Here is a 17,331-nt window from a genome sequence, read left to right as displayed (position 1 = left end):
CACATATTTTTAAGCTTTCAAAACCTGTAATATATTGAATGTTCAACATTTCCAAGAGAAATATTATCTAATATCAGTTCCGTAATATAAACATAAAATATATTGGAATTGGTTTATTTTCCTTGTTTGTAAAATAAAATTAATCAAAATTACTTTTGTTGTAGTTTGTAAAAGAGGAATGCAGGATGAACGGACCGAATGGTCTATTATTTTTCCTACTCTAATGAATGTCTATTGGTTTTGTTTGTGTTCAGGTTGAAGAGCTACTTGAGAAGTACAATGGGAGAAGTACGTTTGAACGGGCTGGCGATAGCAAACATATCAAAAGAAAGGGAGGTGCCAGTAGATGAAATTATAAACCTCTTCAGCAGATCTAAGAACAGACGCATGAGCCTGGAAAATTGGGAAGAGGATTAAGTAAACTATTTCTATGTATCTGATGTTTAATAAAACCGATTTTCAGTTTAAGTCTTTCATTTTGTATTCATAGCACCGATTACTGATCACAGTGTTTATATTTGAATAAGTTTAATGTTAAATTTAACTATTTAACGAACGTAACAAATGTGTGTATGTGTTTGTGTTAATTGGGGGAGCAATTTATCTAAAGGCTATATTTTAAAAAATATGAGGCAATCTTTGTTAAGAAGATTATGGCTAAGCTACTGAAACTGGATAAACTTTTATGACTTTTGTGTTGTTTGAAAGCCTGTAATGCCGAAATGAGCTTTTTAGGTGTCTCAAATCGGTGCAGTGTAGTAGGGTTTCAGCTCACTGTAATGGAGGAACATCACCACGAACGAACATTCAACGCTGAATACAAATCGAGCAGACAACTAAACTGTCAAAATGATGCTTAAAAATACAAACATATGGTTTGCTCGCTTCTTTAATACATCTACATTATTTTAGTTCAAAGCGATGCCGATACCCACGACTGTAGTATTTTAAGAGAAAACAAAGGCAATAATCAATGGCTGTGCAAAATCTAGTAATCAACAGTGATTCAAAAACGAACAAGAATTTTAAGGTTAGTGTTTGCATTTGCATTCACGTTATAAAATTATTCCATTAAATAATCATGACAATAATAGTAATACAAAAGTTTACTAGTTTGGCAAAAATTCTATTCTCAATAAAAGTTGATGTCGATTTTAATATTTTTTTTACTAAACTTTGGACAAAGAATTAGTCTAAAACTGCCATTTTGGACACTTAAATTTCAAAAATTTTTTCGGGGGAGGACCCCCGAACCCCCCTTCTTGCTGGGGGGTATTCCATACCCCCCAGACCCCCCGGTTAGCCCCCCCCTTAGGATAGTTCTAGATCCGCCACTGTGGACAGCGGCTGTAGTAGAGAGCGCTTTGGCAATAAAGGTTTACTAGTCGCAAAAATAGTTCTGTTCATAAAATAAAATTATAAATGCTTCAAATTCTATTTTATAATTTTTTAATTATAAAATTAAACTATCATAACCTAACCGAACTAACCAAACTTGCTGATAATTAAATAATATAAAAAAGTTTACTAAAGAAAAATAATTATGAATATTAAATAAAACTAGAAATTGCTCAATTAAAATTGTATAATTACTTGAGAATAAAATTAAACTGTCATAACCGAACCAAACCAACCAAACTTGCTGATAACGAAAAAATTGTAGACAATAAGTAAATGCTACCAGCGGGATTCGAACCCGGGACTTTCAGCACAGCAACCCGGCACGCTAACCTCTAGACCACCGAGGCCGATGTTTATAACCCGTATTGTTACGGTAATGGCGTTCCCTCAGCTAATAAGAAGCCCGGTGGGGCACACGGGAGGGACTAAGGCTAACATATCTTGTAGTGTCAGCGTTCGCCGCTAGAACTGCTAAGTTGAAAAAATTTAATTATTTTTTTTAGTTATAAAATTAACTTTCTAATTATAAAATATTGTTTTAAAATTATAAAATAAATTATTAATTTTTAAAATTAAACTGTCATAACATAACCTAACCAACCAGACTTGCTGATAATATAAAAACTATATAAGATAAAAATCGAATTAATGATTACTTATAATTTTTAAATAATTATAAAATTAATTTTAAAATTTAGTATTATAAAATTAAACTGTCATAACCTAACCTAACCAACCAAACTTGCTGATATGAAAAATGTGTTGACAAAAAGTTAGTGCTGCCAGCGGGATTCGAACCCGTGACCTCCTGAACATCAATCCGAAACGCTATCAACTATTCTACAAACGCCGCTGAAATCACATCGTTTCGTTACGGTAATCGTGTCGCCTCAAGAGAAGACATTAATTAGCCACTAGAGATATGACGTCACTACACCTTTAGCCTTAGTCCCTCCCGTGTGCCCATTCCATAAGAAGCCCACAGCTGTGGAGCGGCTGAAGGGAGCCTCTCGCGATGAAGATGATGACGTCACCGTTTCTCGCGACTCGCGAGCGGCGAGAGCAGTCGTAAACAAAATCGTATGCTACTGGCGTGTGACGTCATTTTTTCTACTTGATTTGTTGACTGTTGAATAGTTGAGTTAGGTTAGGTTAGACGGTTAATAACGGTTGTTATTGTTTTTTGCTCTCCCTATTTTTACTTTTTAAAATAATTTTGATTTTCTTTTGAAGTGTTTCTTTTCTATTTTTAGTTACTTTTTGTGTGTTTGTTTCGGACTTTCAATAAATTTCATATAAGTTAACACATTAAATGAACGGGACGAACCCTGTCTTGAAACCTCCAATTCTAACCTATCGTGAAGACCATAGCTACGCATCAACAAGTCAAAATATCTCTACAGTCAACAATGGTAAGCATCATATTTTAGACGACTCATCGGCACCACCAAACAAAATTTTCCTCCCAAATTCATCACACCAATTAGAAGTTAGCACAATGGAACTAGAAAACAACCAAGAAGGTGAATCAAGTGAATTTCAACTAGTATCCAATAAGAAAGCTAAATCACCATCTTCCAACTTCCAACACACTACGAAGATACAAAACAGTAATACAAAACAGGTTTAGTCCTTTAGCATCCACTACCGACAATGACGAATCTCCTAACTCTTCTGATAAATCTCGCATTCCACCCATTTTTCTTCATGACTCGAACAATTATCAAGCTTTGATCGCAGATCTTGACAAAGTCTTAACGCAAAATTATTTTACCGTGAACAAAGGTAGTAGGTACCATCAAAATAAATGTGTCTTCTTCCGATGACTTCCGTGCACTAACAGCACATTTTGACAATTTAAAAGTACAATATCACTCTTTTTGTTCTCCTGAAAACAAACGTCTCTCTGTCATAATGCGGAACGTCCCAATCTCCCTTTCTGACGAAGAAATTCACACAGAACTTAAACGAATGAATCTGCCAGTTCTTAAAGTTACTAGACTATACAACAAAAATAAATATCCAATACCTCTTTGTGCCATCGAGCTCGAGGACTCCGACTCTGGCAATGACATTTTTGGCCTTGAATTTATTTTCCATTCAAAAATTCAGATTGAACTAAAGCGAAAGTCTAAAGCCATCCCTCAGTGTATTCGCTGTCAACGCTATGGACACACTAAAAACTATTGCAAACTTGATCCCCGTTGTGTTAAATGTACAGGAAACCATTTATTTTCAGATTGTCCTAAAAAGAGAGACGATCCAGTCCAGTGTGTTAACTGTAATGAGTCGCATACAGCTAATTATCGTGGTTGCCCTTACTACCTCAGCCTTAAGACACGAGCAATCAGCAAAAGAAATCAACCAACAACCAATCAAACGGAAGTCAGCCATAATCTAGTTCAATACAACTCAAGTAGTACTCATTTTCCTGCTTTGTCAACCAAAAACCGCAATCCTCCAGCAAGTTCTCAAAGCGAAAACTTTGCTACCCCACACAAAACTTATGCCAATGTTACAAACGGATCGAAACATAAACGTACTGAAACACAAACTTCCCATCCTGAACCTGAAAACTCAGAACACGACTCTCTTCACCCTATTTTAAAATCACTATTATCTCTAGTTAAACCTTACCTCCCTCAAATTAAATCGTTTATCTCTCAGTTAGTAACATCTATTTTCCAGAATGGATTATAATTTACACCCAGTGAATAACTTAAAAATACTTAATTGGAATGCGAATGGTTTAAAGGAAAAGCGTTCTTCATTTATTGTTTTTCTAGCTCAAAATAAAATTGACATTGCTTGTATCACAGAAAACCATCTGATATCAACGGAAACATTTAAAATTCCAGGTTATCTCGTTTACAGATCAGACAGGGATGCGCCAAGAGCGTCTCTCGGAGTTGCCATTGCGGTTAAAAGAAACATTGCTCATCACTCATTGTATCTACCACATGAATAACCTAGAAATTACAGCCATAAAAATAAGAATAAACAACGATGATATTATTTTATATTCTGCTTATCATGCTCCACGGTACAAGTTTTCAAAAACGTACATTGAAAACCTCTTTCCAGATAATACTCCTACTATTTTACTAGGCGATCTAAACTGTAAGCATGAAGCTTGGGGATGCCTGAAGACAAATCCAAATGGAAGACTACTCTTAACCGCTGCTACTGCCTACGGAGTATCAATTGTTGCCCCAAATGAACCTACTCATTACTCATTTAACCACAATGTCAGGCCAGACATTTTAGACATTGGATTGTTTAGAAATATGCCTCGCCCAACACACATGACCCCAGTCGATTACTCCTTTAATAAGTTTTTCGTTTGGAAGTTCTATTTCAGGTGGTTCGTCAAATGAAAGAATGACTGGTAGATGATCGGAATCAAGGTCAATTAGTGGTGTCATGATGACACCACTAATTGACCTTGATTCCGATCATCTACCAGTCATTCTTTCATTTGACGAACCACCTGAAATATAACTTCCAAACGAAAAACTTATTAAAGGAGTAATCGACTGGGAAAAGTTTAAAGAATGCTTTCATGAAAATTTTCTCCTTCCTCGCCAACTAAAAGATAAAACCCAAATAGATGAGGCTATCGATTTGTTTGTCACTTCCATTCGTCTCTCAGTAGAACAAGCAACGGTTTGTCAGTTTAGAAATAACAAATCGTTTTCCTCGATTCCTCGATACATCCTGTCCCTTATTAATTTGAAGAATAGACATAGAAGATTATGGCAACGCTACAGAACTCCTTCTTTTCGCAGAAGATATAATCAGCTCATTAGACGAGTCAAATGGGAATTAGACCGATTAAGATACGAATCTTATAACAAATATGTATCAAATCTGTCCTCTGATGACAACAACTCCTTATGGCTCGCAACTAAACGAATATTGAAAGAACGCACCCCAATACCCAGTTTAATAAACAATGGTCAGGTATATGAAAGCAAAACGGACAAAGCTAATGTTTTAGCCGATTACTATCAGCGTTCATTTCGTCCGAATGATGAATTTCAAGACCCTGAATTTTCAGCTCATGTTGCCACAGTTAATTCCTGCCCACTTATCACGGTGGAACGGCCAATTAAATATACTTCTCCATCTGAAATCTCTAACTTCATCAAGTCTCTAAGGATCAAGAAAACTCCTGGACACGACGGAATACCTAACATTATTTTACATAATCTACCACGAAAAGGACTTGCTTTCCTTGCTTCTCTGTTCAATGCCTGTCTCACAAAATCATACTTCCCGCGAATGTGGAAACATTCTCTCATAATTGTCATCCACAAACCTGGAAAACCTGCATCACAAGTAAATAGTTATCGCCCGATTAGCCTCCTCCCCACCTTGTCTAAATTGTTTGAAAAAATCATTAAGCAACGCCTAGACTCCTACGTAGATAGTGCTTCCCTAATACCTCCTCATCAGTTTGGTTTTCGCTCCCAACATTCCACGACACATCAACTTTTAAGAGTTTCTGAAGACATCATTAAAGGATTTGAAAGAAAATGTCATACTGCTGCAGTTTTTCTTGATGTAAGTCAGGCCTTTGACCGTGTTTGGCACGATGGTTTGTTGTATAAACTAAGAAAGTTCGGAGTCCCTTCATACCTACAGAGAATTATTGAAAGCTTCCTTGAAGATAGAACGTTTTCAGTTAATATTGATGGCTCCCTATCAACTGCCAGACCAATTCAAGCCGGAGTCCCACAGGGAGCAATTCTTTCACCTCTATTATATAACATTTACACATCTGATTTGCCATTGTCAAACCATGTCCAAACAGCCGTGTTTGCTGATGACACCCTACTCTACTCTACACACCATGACATCGAAGTTGTGGCCAATAACATTCAAATTTCCTTAAACGATTTGGTGAATTGGTTCACAAAATGGAGAATAGCCATAAATCCGATGAAGAGTGAAGCGAAGATTTTTACCCTCCGAAAACCGTTAGATCCTCCAAATTTAGAAATTCTAGGTGAACAAATTGCATGGAACCCTCCTGACCAAGCAATAAAATATTTAGGTGTGTACTTCGACCGAAAGTTAAATTGGAAATTTCATATTAATAAAAAATTAAATTTGGCTTATGGCAGATTATCAAAATTGTTTCCTTTAATCAACAAAAAATCATGTATGTCTATGAAGAATGGAACCCTTTTATACAAAACACTTCTACGTCCACTATTGTTATACGCCTGCCCAGTATGGGGAACTGCTTCACCAAGCTCAATTCGCAAACTGCAAACATTTCAAAATAAAGTTTTAAGGATAATTCTAAAATGTCCCTGGTATTTTCGAACCCGTCAAATTCATTTAGAACTGGGAATAAAACCTATAGAAGATTTTATCAAGAAAGTTACATCAAAATTGTTTACAAAACTTCCATTAACCAGCAGCATTGGATTTTATAACACAGGCCAACCTTCTGAAATCCAGAGACTCCAACTAAAACCCAGATTGCCTCAAGATGTTTTATTATAACCATTTTTTTTTGTTTTCATTGATTTGTGTTTCATTGGTGGACAGTGCCTTTACAGTCCGACCCGCTAAAACAGTGACAATAAGTGCCTGAGGGGCTAAGCTGACCTCTATCCATGTTAATGTAATTAATAATGTTATTTTTGTCTTTCTTATATTATACCTAACCTGTATAGCAATAAAATGCTGATCGGTTAATAAAACCTTTAAAAAAAAAGGTTAGGTTAGGAAGCCTACTTGTAGTAAGGTTTGTTTTGTAATAAACAGTTTGATTAATTAAGTGAAGTGGATGTTAGTTTTGATCTCACTTCATTCGGCTATGGCCATAATCCTTTATGGTTTCAAACGCCATTTGAGTAATTAATCTTGAGAGTAATTAAGTGAACATAATTTATCGATGTAAATTATGTTAATTTAATATGTTAAGTAACTTGTTAAGCTCAAGTAAGTTAGGCCTTAAGTCCAAGTTTAACTGTGGGACATTTATATAAGTGAAGATATGACACTTTGACAAAAACACCCATAAATTTTAAGTGATAGGTATAGGGCCTAACGATTTCATTTCAATAACATCCAGTCAGTAACTTAGTTGGTTACACGGCTGCACTTAAGTTTACGTCCCACACCCATTCAAATTGACAGTATCGAATTATCGCTCAAAGCCTTTTAAAGGCTATCTAGGCCTAATCAATTGAGTTGTTAACAAATCAGTCGATAGATAAATTTGAAACCCAATCTATTTAGGCCTTGACTAAACTTACTTGGTCAGAATTAATCTGAAACAAAGATGTCAGATAGTCTGCTGGAATACTTTAAGTTAGCATCTAAGATCCTAATCAAAAGCAAGCTTCGACTTGAAAATTTACTTACTTAGGCTGTGTAACTTAGTGTGCTAATGACATTTATCGAATAAAAACTTATTGATGAAACTTGAGGTGTTGTTATTTTTATACATTCGTGTCAACGGATAAACCTACACCATCTTAGGTTTACTTAAAGTTCCGCAGAGGACCTGCAATATATTAACGTATTGAGTATTGATTAAATTAATATATCAAATATCAAATCAGTTTGAGGTAGTTATTTATTAAAAGTTATTTATTAATTTTTTTAAATTTGTACGTCTAACTTTTTTAGTTTTTTACCTCCTGAATCCAAATATGCCATTACTTTTCACCGCTGATTAATATTTCTCAAGATATCGCCGTAAAAATATACAACATTACAATTAATAACATTGTATTAAGTTCACAAAATGATATTTATTCGAATAAAATAAAAAATGGCGGACTACGAAAAAAGATGTTTCATTACATGTAAATGATCCAAATTAAATGTACAGTAATATCTTTTTGCATCCCAACCTTATATATTTAACAATTTTGGTTTTTCTTTTCCGAGTTCGTTTGGCTCCAGACCGATTTTTATGATTGAGGTCTCAAATTGAAGGTACGCACACACAGATTTGCCATCAAGCATCGGCATATATTTACCTACTGTATTACTCGGCCAAAAACAATATTTTAATTCATTTTCGAATTCTTACTTCAATTTAAGATGTATTTCACCAGTTATAATGATCTAATCCTATATGGGTATTTTGGTCAAGAACCTTAAGAGAAATACCGGCTTTCATTAAGCTTTTATTTATTTAAATCGGACGAGTTTCAAGCAAACACAAGGTGAACAACCAACATCAAGATTATTTTTCATAAGGTCCTTTTTTCTATGATTAAAAAACAATAGCGATCAGTGTCACCGGACATTGACTAGACACGAAATACGAGCTTCAAAGTCTACAATGAGATGTAAAGTTTACTTGTGTTGGTTAGTCTATGGTAAGACTATAATGCATTTTCCACCCTAATAATCATAAGAATAATATTAAACATACTTCTAAATATATTTATTTTATCAACTACGTTGCTCTTACTCCTAATTATTCGTAGGATACGACATTATGGTACCGATACGATCATAGGTACTACACTTTCGGCAACACTGGCCAAAAAATCTTCGTGCTTGGCTCCCATTGGACGGCGCGCGAGGCTTCTGATTGGGATCGAGTTAGCGAGTTCCGCCGAGGGACCGAGTTAGCGACTTCCGTACGAGGACGGAATTCGCTAACCCGGCTCTAGAGCGGGTTAGTGGGTACCGGAGTTAGCCAATTCCGAAACCGAACAAGTTAGCGAGTTAAATTTGAAGATAGGGCGTTTAACATGGGGTTAGCGAGTTCCAGAGTTAGCCAATTCCGCGGACCTATTAAAACAGTATTGAGTATTGACTTTTGATTTATTATTTGGTAAATTGAATTTAAATAATTAAAATGACATTGAAATGTAGTTAACATTATTAACTGGAAACAACTAATTCTATTTAAATAGGAAATAAATGTGATATTTTTATGGAGGCATTTTAGTGTAAATCGAATCAGGTTGATGGAAATTCGCTTAGTCTACAGGTTTGCTGGGGCGGGGGTATTATTGAAATATTTTAAGATTATGTCTGGATTCATTAAAGCTATGTGTTTGGGAAAAAACTTGAAAAAGTTACTTTTTGACATCCAATACCCCTGCGCCTGTATCTAGTTCAAACGGAATAGGTTTCCCATTTATTTTTATGTTTAACATAATTTTCCTAAATTTATCTTCTGAGGTATTCATAGAACAATGTCAATAACATTAGTTTCCTTATAACAGAATTGTTCATATTTTGTTGTAGAAATATTTACTTTGATCTTCGAACGAGTCTGTTATTTGTTTAACATTTCTTGAAGTAGTGTTAAATCTATATAATTAATACGCTACATGAAACTTTGTCGGTTGAACTCCTCCACCATTTCTTAACCGATTTTATCCATTGACGTCTCATTGGAAAGAGCGTGTCGCGTAGATTTGCAAACTGGCCTTACATTTTTGAAAACGTCCCTTGGGCTCTGCCCCAGTGGCTTTGAAAGTTCCCATGTTATCCTTATGGAGAACATAATTGTTTACATTTGATCAGCTGTATAATTTAATTGCTGTTATTTATTTTTCAATTCAATGAAACGCATTGAGTACATTTATTTACTACTAGCTGTAACCCGCGGGCTTTGCCCCGTTTAACTTCTTAATTTTCAAGATTAGCCTATCTCGTTCGCATGGCTCAATCACGTCCTGGTTGAAGTTTGTTCGCTACGCTCACTCACCTTTAGGTTGGAGCTCGTTCGCTGCGCTCACTTGCCTTCAGGTTAGCTCGTTCGCTACGCTAACTCGCCTCCAGGTTGAAGTTCGTTCGCTACGCTCACTCACCTTTTGGTTGCAAATTAGCTGTTGTCATAAATGTAAAAGAAATAATAGTGCTGCACCCTGTTGGTAATCCTTGTAACTTTAATGCTATTGAACATCATAGAACAGAACCAACTTGTTTAATTGAAACAGCTGTTAAGATTCAATAATTCCATTTCTCATAAGGTTATCATGGGAAACTCCAGAGCCACTGGGGCGGAGCCCGAAAGGATTTTTGAAATAAGAATATATGCCTATATGTTAATCGGGAATGTGAGCTATCATCATGCCAAATTTCAGCCCAATCCGACCAGTATTTTTCGCGTTCACTTGTCACAAACATACATCCATACATCCATACATCCAAACTTTCTCATTTATAATATTAGTAGGATTTGAGTTTGTGTAAACATAACCCCCAAGATGGATCGTGTTAAGTATGGTTGTATCTTAAATTTATGTATTTATCGTTGTTTTGTGTCGCTATGAAGGATCGTGTTAGCATGATTGTAACTTAAATTTGTGCGTTTATCGTTGTTTTGTGTAGCTATAATTTGTTTATTTGTTGTTTTTTTCTTTTAAATGCCTCCAACGCGACGACAACGAAACATAGACAGGAGGCGTAATCGTGATAACGACCGCAGCTACAGAACAGTGGCGCGTAATAGACTTAACTCATCACAGTCAGCACCTGACCCTAGACAATCTCAACTATTAGGTTACAAACGCGCCCTAACACTACCCCAAAACGACTTTTCGTTCTCAATTGGCCCTCTATCAATGACCTGTGTTGCCTGTACAGCGAGGCATTTTGAGAAGGAGAAAACCGGCTGGAATGCTTTAGGTTTATCAATAACGAAGATAAACATGGTCTGAGTTACACACAGGTAATCTTTGAGTTGACTCTTTTAAACTCATTGTGAATATGATATTCGTTTTGAAATAACTCCTTTAATACTTTGCAATTGCTCGAATTCGAGCAATATGTACACTAGTGTAGTCTTATTTTGTCTTTGCAATTTGATAGGTGCATTAGGATTCCTAAAACAAATCTTTGCTGGATGCTCTATTTTTTTACAGATGTTACATGTTGTATTTTTGTGTTTGCATTCAGATATGTATTCATGTAACTCTCCACAACGGTAACATTGTTTCAGATTGGTACTGTTTTTAGGTTTTTGAAAACTTTTCTGTTGTACAACATTTAAGTTAACCGGCAATTCATTGTTTTCATAATTGACTTTTGATAAGATTGTTATTGAATCGTTTTGAGCCTTTTCAATGACTTGAGCCATAAAACCAGTTTTTTAGTAGAATACTCTGGATGGCTACTTTAAAAACATTTAATGGTAACTTTTTAACTTAACTGGTAGCTTGTTGTACAATTTGGTAGCGGTATATTTAAAGCTAGCTTAGAGTGGTGGCATAAGGCACTGATCTATTCTAATTATTACAATTCCTTGTGGCATAATCGTGCACGTCCTTATTATAAAGTAAAACATCACAGTTGTTTTTAATATACAGGGTGAGTTTTAATTGTCCCCCCCCACTTTTTCTACATTTTTTCAAATATCAATCCCAGACCACTTTCAAACATTGTTGGGTAGTAGGTACTTCATTTTGACAAGGTGGTCATTTCCGGCCGCCATCTTGGATCCGCCATATTGGATTTAAAATATTTGTTTCAAAGTAAAGGTGGGGTTATTTCGAACAAGATTTTTACCCTGATTTCAATGCCACAAACCGTTTTTAAAAATCTTGATCCCTTATAAAGTTATGAGGGCTTTTTAAAACTTTATTTTTAGACCATTTTAACATTGTGAATTTACAAACTAAGACCATAATCTCAAAATAGTGCTAGAGAAAGATAAGTATACACTACCAGTCATTGTCTACCTATTTTCACTTGGTTATGACGAATGTATTTTTTCGGCCGCCATCTTGGATCCGCCATTTTAAAATGTGATAAGCTATTTTAAATATGAAGGGGGTGTTGTGACCAATCATTTCGAATTACTTTTTTAAGCTAAACTCAATGCTGCAATGCATTTTTTGTTATTTAGTTTTATTTATGAAATTTTGCAATTTTTTTGTTAAAAATGTCAATATTTCAAAATCAAAATATGAAATTGAAAAACGGATCATGAAATTGAGTTCAGCTCAATTTCAACGGCCGTCAACGGTTATAGTAGTACGTTTTCTGTGCTATAAGTCAGGAAATATTTGTAGAAAACATTTAAAAGCAATACCAGGTTATGAAATATGATACAATATTTACAGGAAATGTTGATTACTGTTGTGTACATCGTGAGTATCTCCATGAGTTACACACCGGTAACCTTTGAGTTGACTCTTTTAAACTCATGACTGTTATTCGTTTTGAAATACCTCCTGTAATACTTTGCAATTGCTCGAATTCGAGCAACATGTACAGTAGTGTAACAATAACACAATACTTTTACAATTAGAGAGTCTCACAACACAACCACCGCACCCTACGCTCCTCTGAGGTGTACTGGCTTTCCCGCGCGTCCCTTTCCCGCTCTGGTGTGGAAGCACCTGTTTCCGCTGCGATATTATTGCCCAAGTATCGCAAATAAAATTCTAGGAATAGTATCGCTCCACTCCAGCGATAAAGTATCGCTCCGGTGTGTACAGGGCTGTTCACAAAATGTTGGCGGTATGAGTTTTCTCCATCAATGTATATTAGATGGTTTTCCCTTGTAGTTTCCCGCCATTATATCTGGTTAATGTTAATTTTTGTTTGCAGGTGATTGACGTACATTTATTTAAGAAACTAGCTGTACCCGCGGGCTTTGCCCCGTTTAACTTCACAAGTGAGCTCGTTCGCATGGCTCAATCACGTCTTGGTTGAAGTTCGTTCGCTACGCTCACTCACCTTTTGGTTGCAAATTGGCTGTAGTCATAAATAAAAAAAAAATAATAGTGCTGCACCCTGTTGGTAATCCTTGTAACTTTAATGCTATTGCACATCATAGAACAGAACCAACTTGTTTAATTGAAACAGCTGTTAAGAAATTCCTTTTAAATATGAAAAATCATAAGGTTAACATGGGAAACTCCAGAGCCACTGGGGCGGAGTCCGAAAGCCCGATCAGAATAAAAACTACTTAGTTTTTCTATTTAATGCCCAAAGAATCGGTGTACCGAATTTCAGCCTCCTAGGTAAATGGTGATGAGTGAGTGAGTGAGTGAGTCAGTCAGTCAGTGAGGGCTTTGCCTTTTATATATTTAAGAAGATTTATATATTAAGATTTATATTTTTGTGGGACCATGTATATGGGTTTCATGATGTTTTAAATTGTTCCCAGGTTGCACTGGTGATGTATACCATGACGATGAACGGCCGACAAAAAGTTAAATCTCGTTTGTTGTTTATAAACTGACTAGCTGTAACCGCGGGCTTTGCCCCGTTTAACTTTATAAGTGAGCTCGTTCGCATGGCTCAATCGCGTCCTAGTTGAAGTTCGTTCGCTACGCTCACTCACCTTTTGGTTGCAAATTAGCTGTTGTCATAAATGTAAAAGAAATAATAGTGCTGCACCCTGTTGGCAATCCTTGTAACTTTAATGCTATTGAACATCATAGAACAGAACCAACTTGTTTAATTGAAACAGCTGTTAAGATTCATTAATTCTATTTAAATATGAGTACTGTACTCATAAGGTTAACATGGGAAACTCCAGAGCCACTGGGGCGGAGCCCGAGAGTCCGATCAGAATAAAAACAGCTTAGTTTTCCTTTTTAATGCCTAAAGAATCAGTGTACCAAATTTCAGCCTCCTAGGTAAATGGGAAGTAAGAGAATTAGTGATGAGTGAGTGAGTGAGTGAGTGAGTGAGTGAGTGAGTCAGTGAGGGCTTTGCCTTATATATATATAGATTATTAATTGTATTTGTAAATCATCACTCACAGTACTTTTGTATTTGAGAAAATATAGAATGTAGATTTGATTATTCAGCTGAGTTTAATAAAAAAGTGTAGTTCATTAGTTGAGACTAGTAAATTGTATTTGAGAAAGTAATGTAGAATATTGAGAAAGATTTAGTTTCATTTTAGAAAGGGGTCTTTTGGCATTTAATTATTGTATATTTAAAAAACCCCTTCCTTATAGAGCTAAGCTAAAATTTGATTTTCTCATTACTATTAAATCACAAGTTCTCAAATACAACCTTTTCTTAAATACGTATAATTCACTGGTCTTAAATTATGACTTCTCATAAGATTGGAAAATGTTGTTAAATATTAGATTAAATAAATTTGTTGTTCCTATTGTTTTTAGCGGATATCCTGTATAGGGAATAAGCTATTACCGTAGGGCTCATAGTAAGATATTCAATTCATTTTCTCATCAATTTATTTGATTTGTTACTCATAAATAATTACTCTAAACTCTCTGGTTTTCGAAAAAATAGGTTAGAGAGTATGGGGTTAATTTTACCAAATATTCCTTTAAGTTATTCTTGCATTTACTTAAGTTTTGTTCACCAATAAATGACCTTCGTAAATGAAACAAAAATTTTGTTTCCATATATTTAGTTTTCTTTTTGAAAAACTCTAAATTGTGTGGTTCTATCGGTCTATTTAATCTAGTGTTGTAGGCCTACGGATGAACATTGTTTACAAATTGTGATTTTTTAGTTGTTTCACATACATTACAGTCTCTAAAATGTAAAGAGCATAAACCGTTACGATTTTTGTAGAAATAAATAAAGGTTTAACAGATTTACCCATTTTTAACTTAAACATAATTCTTAAAGCATTTTTTTGTTTCCGCAAGATTTTATCTAAATTTGTCTGAGTTGTTGCTCCGTAAATGCTTATTCCGTAGGACAGGTGAAAATGAATTAAAGAATAATAAACAGTGTTTAATGTTTATAATTTACAAAATTTAGCCATTTATCTTGTCTCAAGGCAGACAAACCTGTTGACATTTTGTTAACAACATGTTTTGTATGATCGTCCCAGCTCAGATTAGCGTCAATGAAAAGTCCCAGAAATGTTGTCCTAAAAGACATCCTAAAAGACTTCCTACTTTGTAATTAATAACAAAACAATCTGTTTCCAAGCTAAACCGTGACTAAATGAAGTGCTTCGCGGTTAGTAAAAAGTTTTCGGCGACCCACACTAATCCTTTGATACAAACTACTACGTCCTGTCCTTCTCTTCAACCTTCCCGCTAACACGGGTTAGCTATCTGCTCTGCCATGAGTTTTAAACCGGTTGTTAGACTCTTTTGTATAAATCCTAAGACTTTTTACTTTGCACTTTACTACCATAACAATCTGTTTAAAAGCTACACCGTGAACTGCCAAAACAATTATTATTTAGATGAACCCAACAATTAATTAGTACCCCACTATTTTTTATTGCCAGGCTTAGGTAAATTTATTCTCTACCCTGCTTACTTGTTATACTTGTAATATTTGATTTTTGCATCTTTGGCCAACGAAAGTTGGATAGATTGAGTTATACAACACTAGGCCTAATACTTTAAAAATCTCTTTAAACATACTTATTTTTGCTCTTGCTTAAGTTATTATCTTTATTCACCACCAATAGAACCAGCTTTGTTCCTCAAGATTTATACTGCGCCTTGCGGTCAGTAAAGATCCAAACAGTAAAATGAAAAAAAAAAACGAAGAAGATAAAACTTAAACATTTTGTACATTTCTTAAATTTATTGTTGGTTTGAATTTGTTTCACAGATGAAGTAATAATATTCTTTAATTATTTATGTCATTGGATAATTCTTTTTCAATGATGACCCAATTGGGTCTGACGATGATTGGAGTTTCCAATCGAAATCTATTAAGACTTATCTACTTTTGTTATGTATATTTACAGTCTCGTGAGTAAAACATGAGTGTGAATTTATTTTTTAAGTCTAACAGTCGTACTTTCTTTTATTTATGTTTAATTAAATTAGTGCAATAAGGCGTATATCCAAAAGTTATCATGATTAAATAAAAATTAAAAAACTATATTCCTGTCCCTATACATGCAGGCAAGCCTATTTACTTGATACAGGCAGATTATGCAAATATTATTTCTTAACATATTGTATAGATGTGTCCATCAGGCTGTGTTTTTTTTCGTAAATTGGCAGTACTGTATTACAAATCATTGTTAGAGACTGTGAACTGTGAATCTTGGTAAAGTTCTGTTCTCTAATATTTGTTGTTTTTATGTTATCTTAATAATGAGTCAGCATAATAGTTATTTATTGGTTTGCGTTGGACAATAAGCGGGCGGGGCTGTGCGGTTGCTGTAAAGAAGCCTGCATGCGCTCTCTTTGCTGACGCCCCACACTACATCAGTTTGTTCAGCTCGTTTATATCTCTTTGAAAATAGTTTTTAGAAGATAACTTTAGTACAAAGGTTGTACATAAACGAATTATAAATAATACAATCAAATTTAAATACGATGGCATACGTAGAACTTGAATTACATCCAATAAAGTTAACGTCTACGATTTCCAGGTTTGGAGAGGGCGGGGGAAGGTTTAAGGCGGAGAATAGGCAACTTTTCGAAAATACACGTCTTGAGTGGTTCTATCACATACAACAAATCCAGCTTTCCACGATTTCAGCTATATTTAGCTACGAAAAAAGGCAGTTTTGTGCGTTCATTGACAGGGCATAGATGCGACGACGCAGCGCAGAGGTGTTCAACTAGCGCGCACGCGCTCTTTTTGCCGACACCCAGCACTTAACCCGCTAACCTAGATTACTAACCAATATCATGTTTGTACACCTTAAAAACGTACTAAAACTTTTGTTTGAAGCATATTTCTAAATTATTTATATTTAAAAAAGTCTATTAAGAAAAACAAAATTGTGTACTCTGAAATAAAGCTTTTAACGAAGTTTAAATTTTATATCTCCCTAAGTACTAGTTTTAGAAAAATATTGTAAATATAAAAGTTGTAAGTAAATTAACTAGAAATAAAAAAACACAAATTGCAACACTCTAGCTTACATCTGACTCTACCTATGATCAGTTAAGTGAAACAATGCAATTTCTAGGTTTTGAGGTGGGTGGGGGGGGGAAGCTGAAGGGATAGAAATGGGGACTTTTGGAAAAATACACCTCTCACAAGGTTCTAACCAGCTTTCCACCATTTAGT

General features: G+C 35.1%; 1 protein-coding gene across 2 annotated transcripts in view; it reads left to right on the top strand.

Moving 5' to 3' along the window:
* The first annotated feature begins 2,728 nt into the window (after window positions 1-2,728).
* LOC128982846 (uncharacterized) overlaps window positions 2,729-17,331 on the top strand; it is a 122,901-nt gene continuing 108,298 nt past the window's right edge. The window contains exon 1 of one of the 2 annotated variants that reach the window (XM_054401922.1): window positions 2,729-2,813. Coding sequence is in view for 1 of the 2 variants with exons in the window: in XM_054401928.1 (XP_054257903.1) it covers window positions 2,811-2,813 (3 nt within the window). In the remaining variant the exon portion in view is untranslated. The remainder of the gene's footprint in view (window positions 2,814-17,331) is intronic. The other variant, XM_054401928.1, reaches the window with a different exon arrangement.

Source organism: Macrosteles quadrilineatus, unplaced genomic scaffold, assembly GCF_028750875.1.
Source record: "Macrosteles quadrilineatus isolate MER2022 unplaced genomic scaffold, UCM_ALF_1.0 Scaffold_1__1_contigs__length_201487025, whole genome shotgun sequence".
In the NCBI taxonomy this organism is placed as follows: Eukaryota; Metazoa; Arthropoda; class Insecta; order Hemiptera; family Cicadellidae; genus Macrosteles; species Macrosteles quadrilineatus.
The sequence above is the reverse complement of the archived record's forward strand: the minus strand, read 5'-3'. Positions and strand labels throughout refer to the sequence as shown.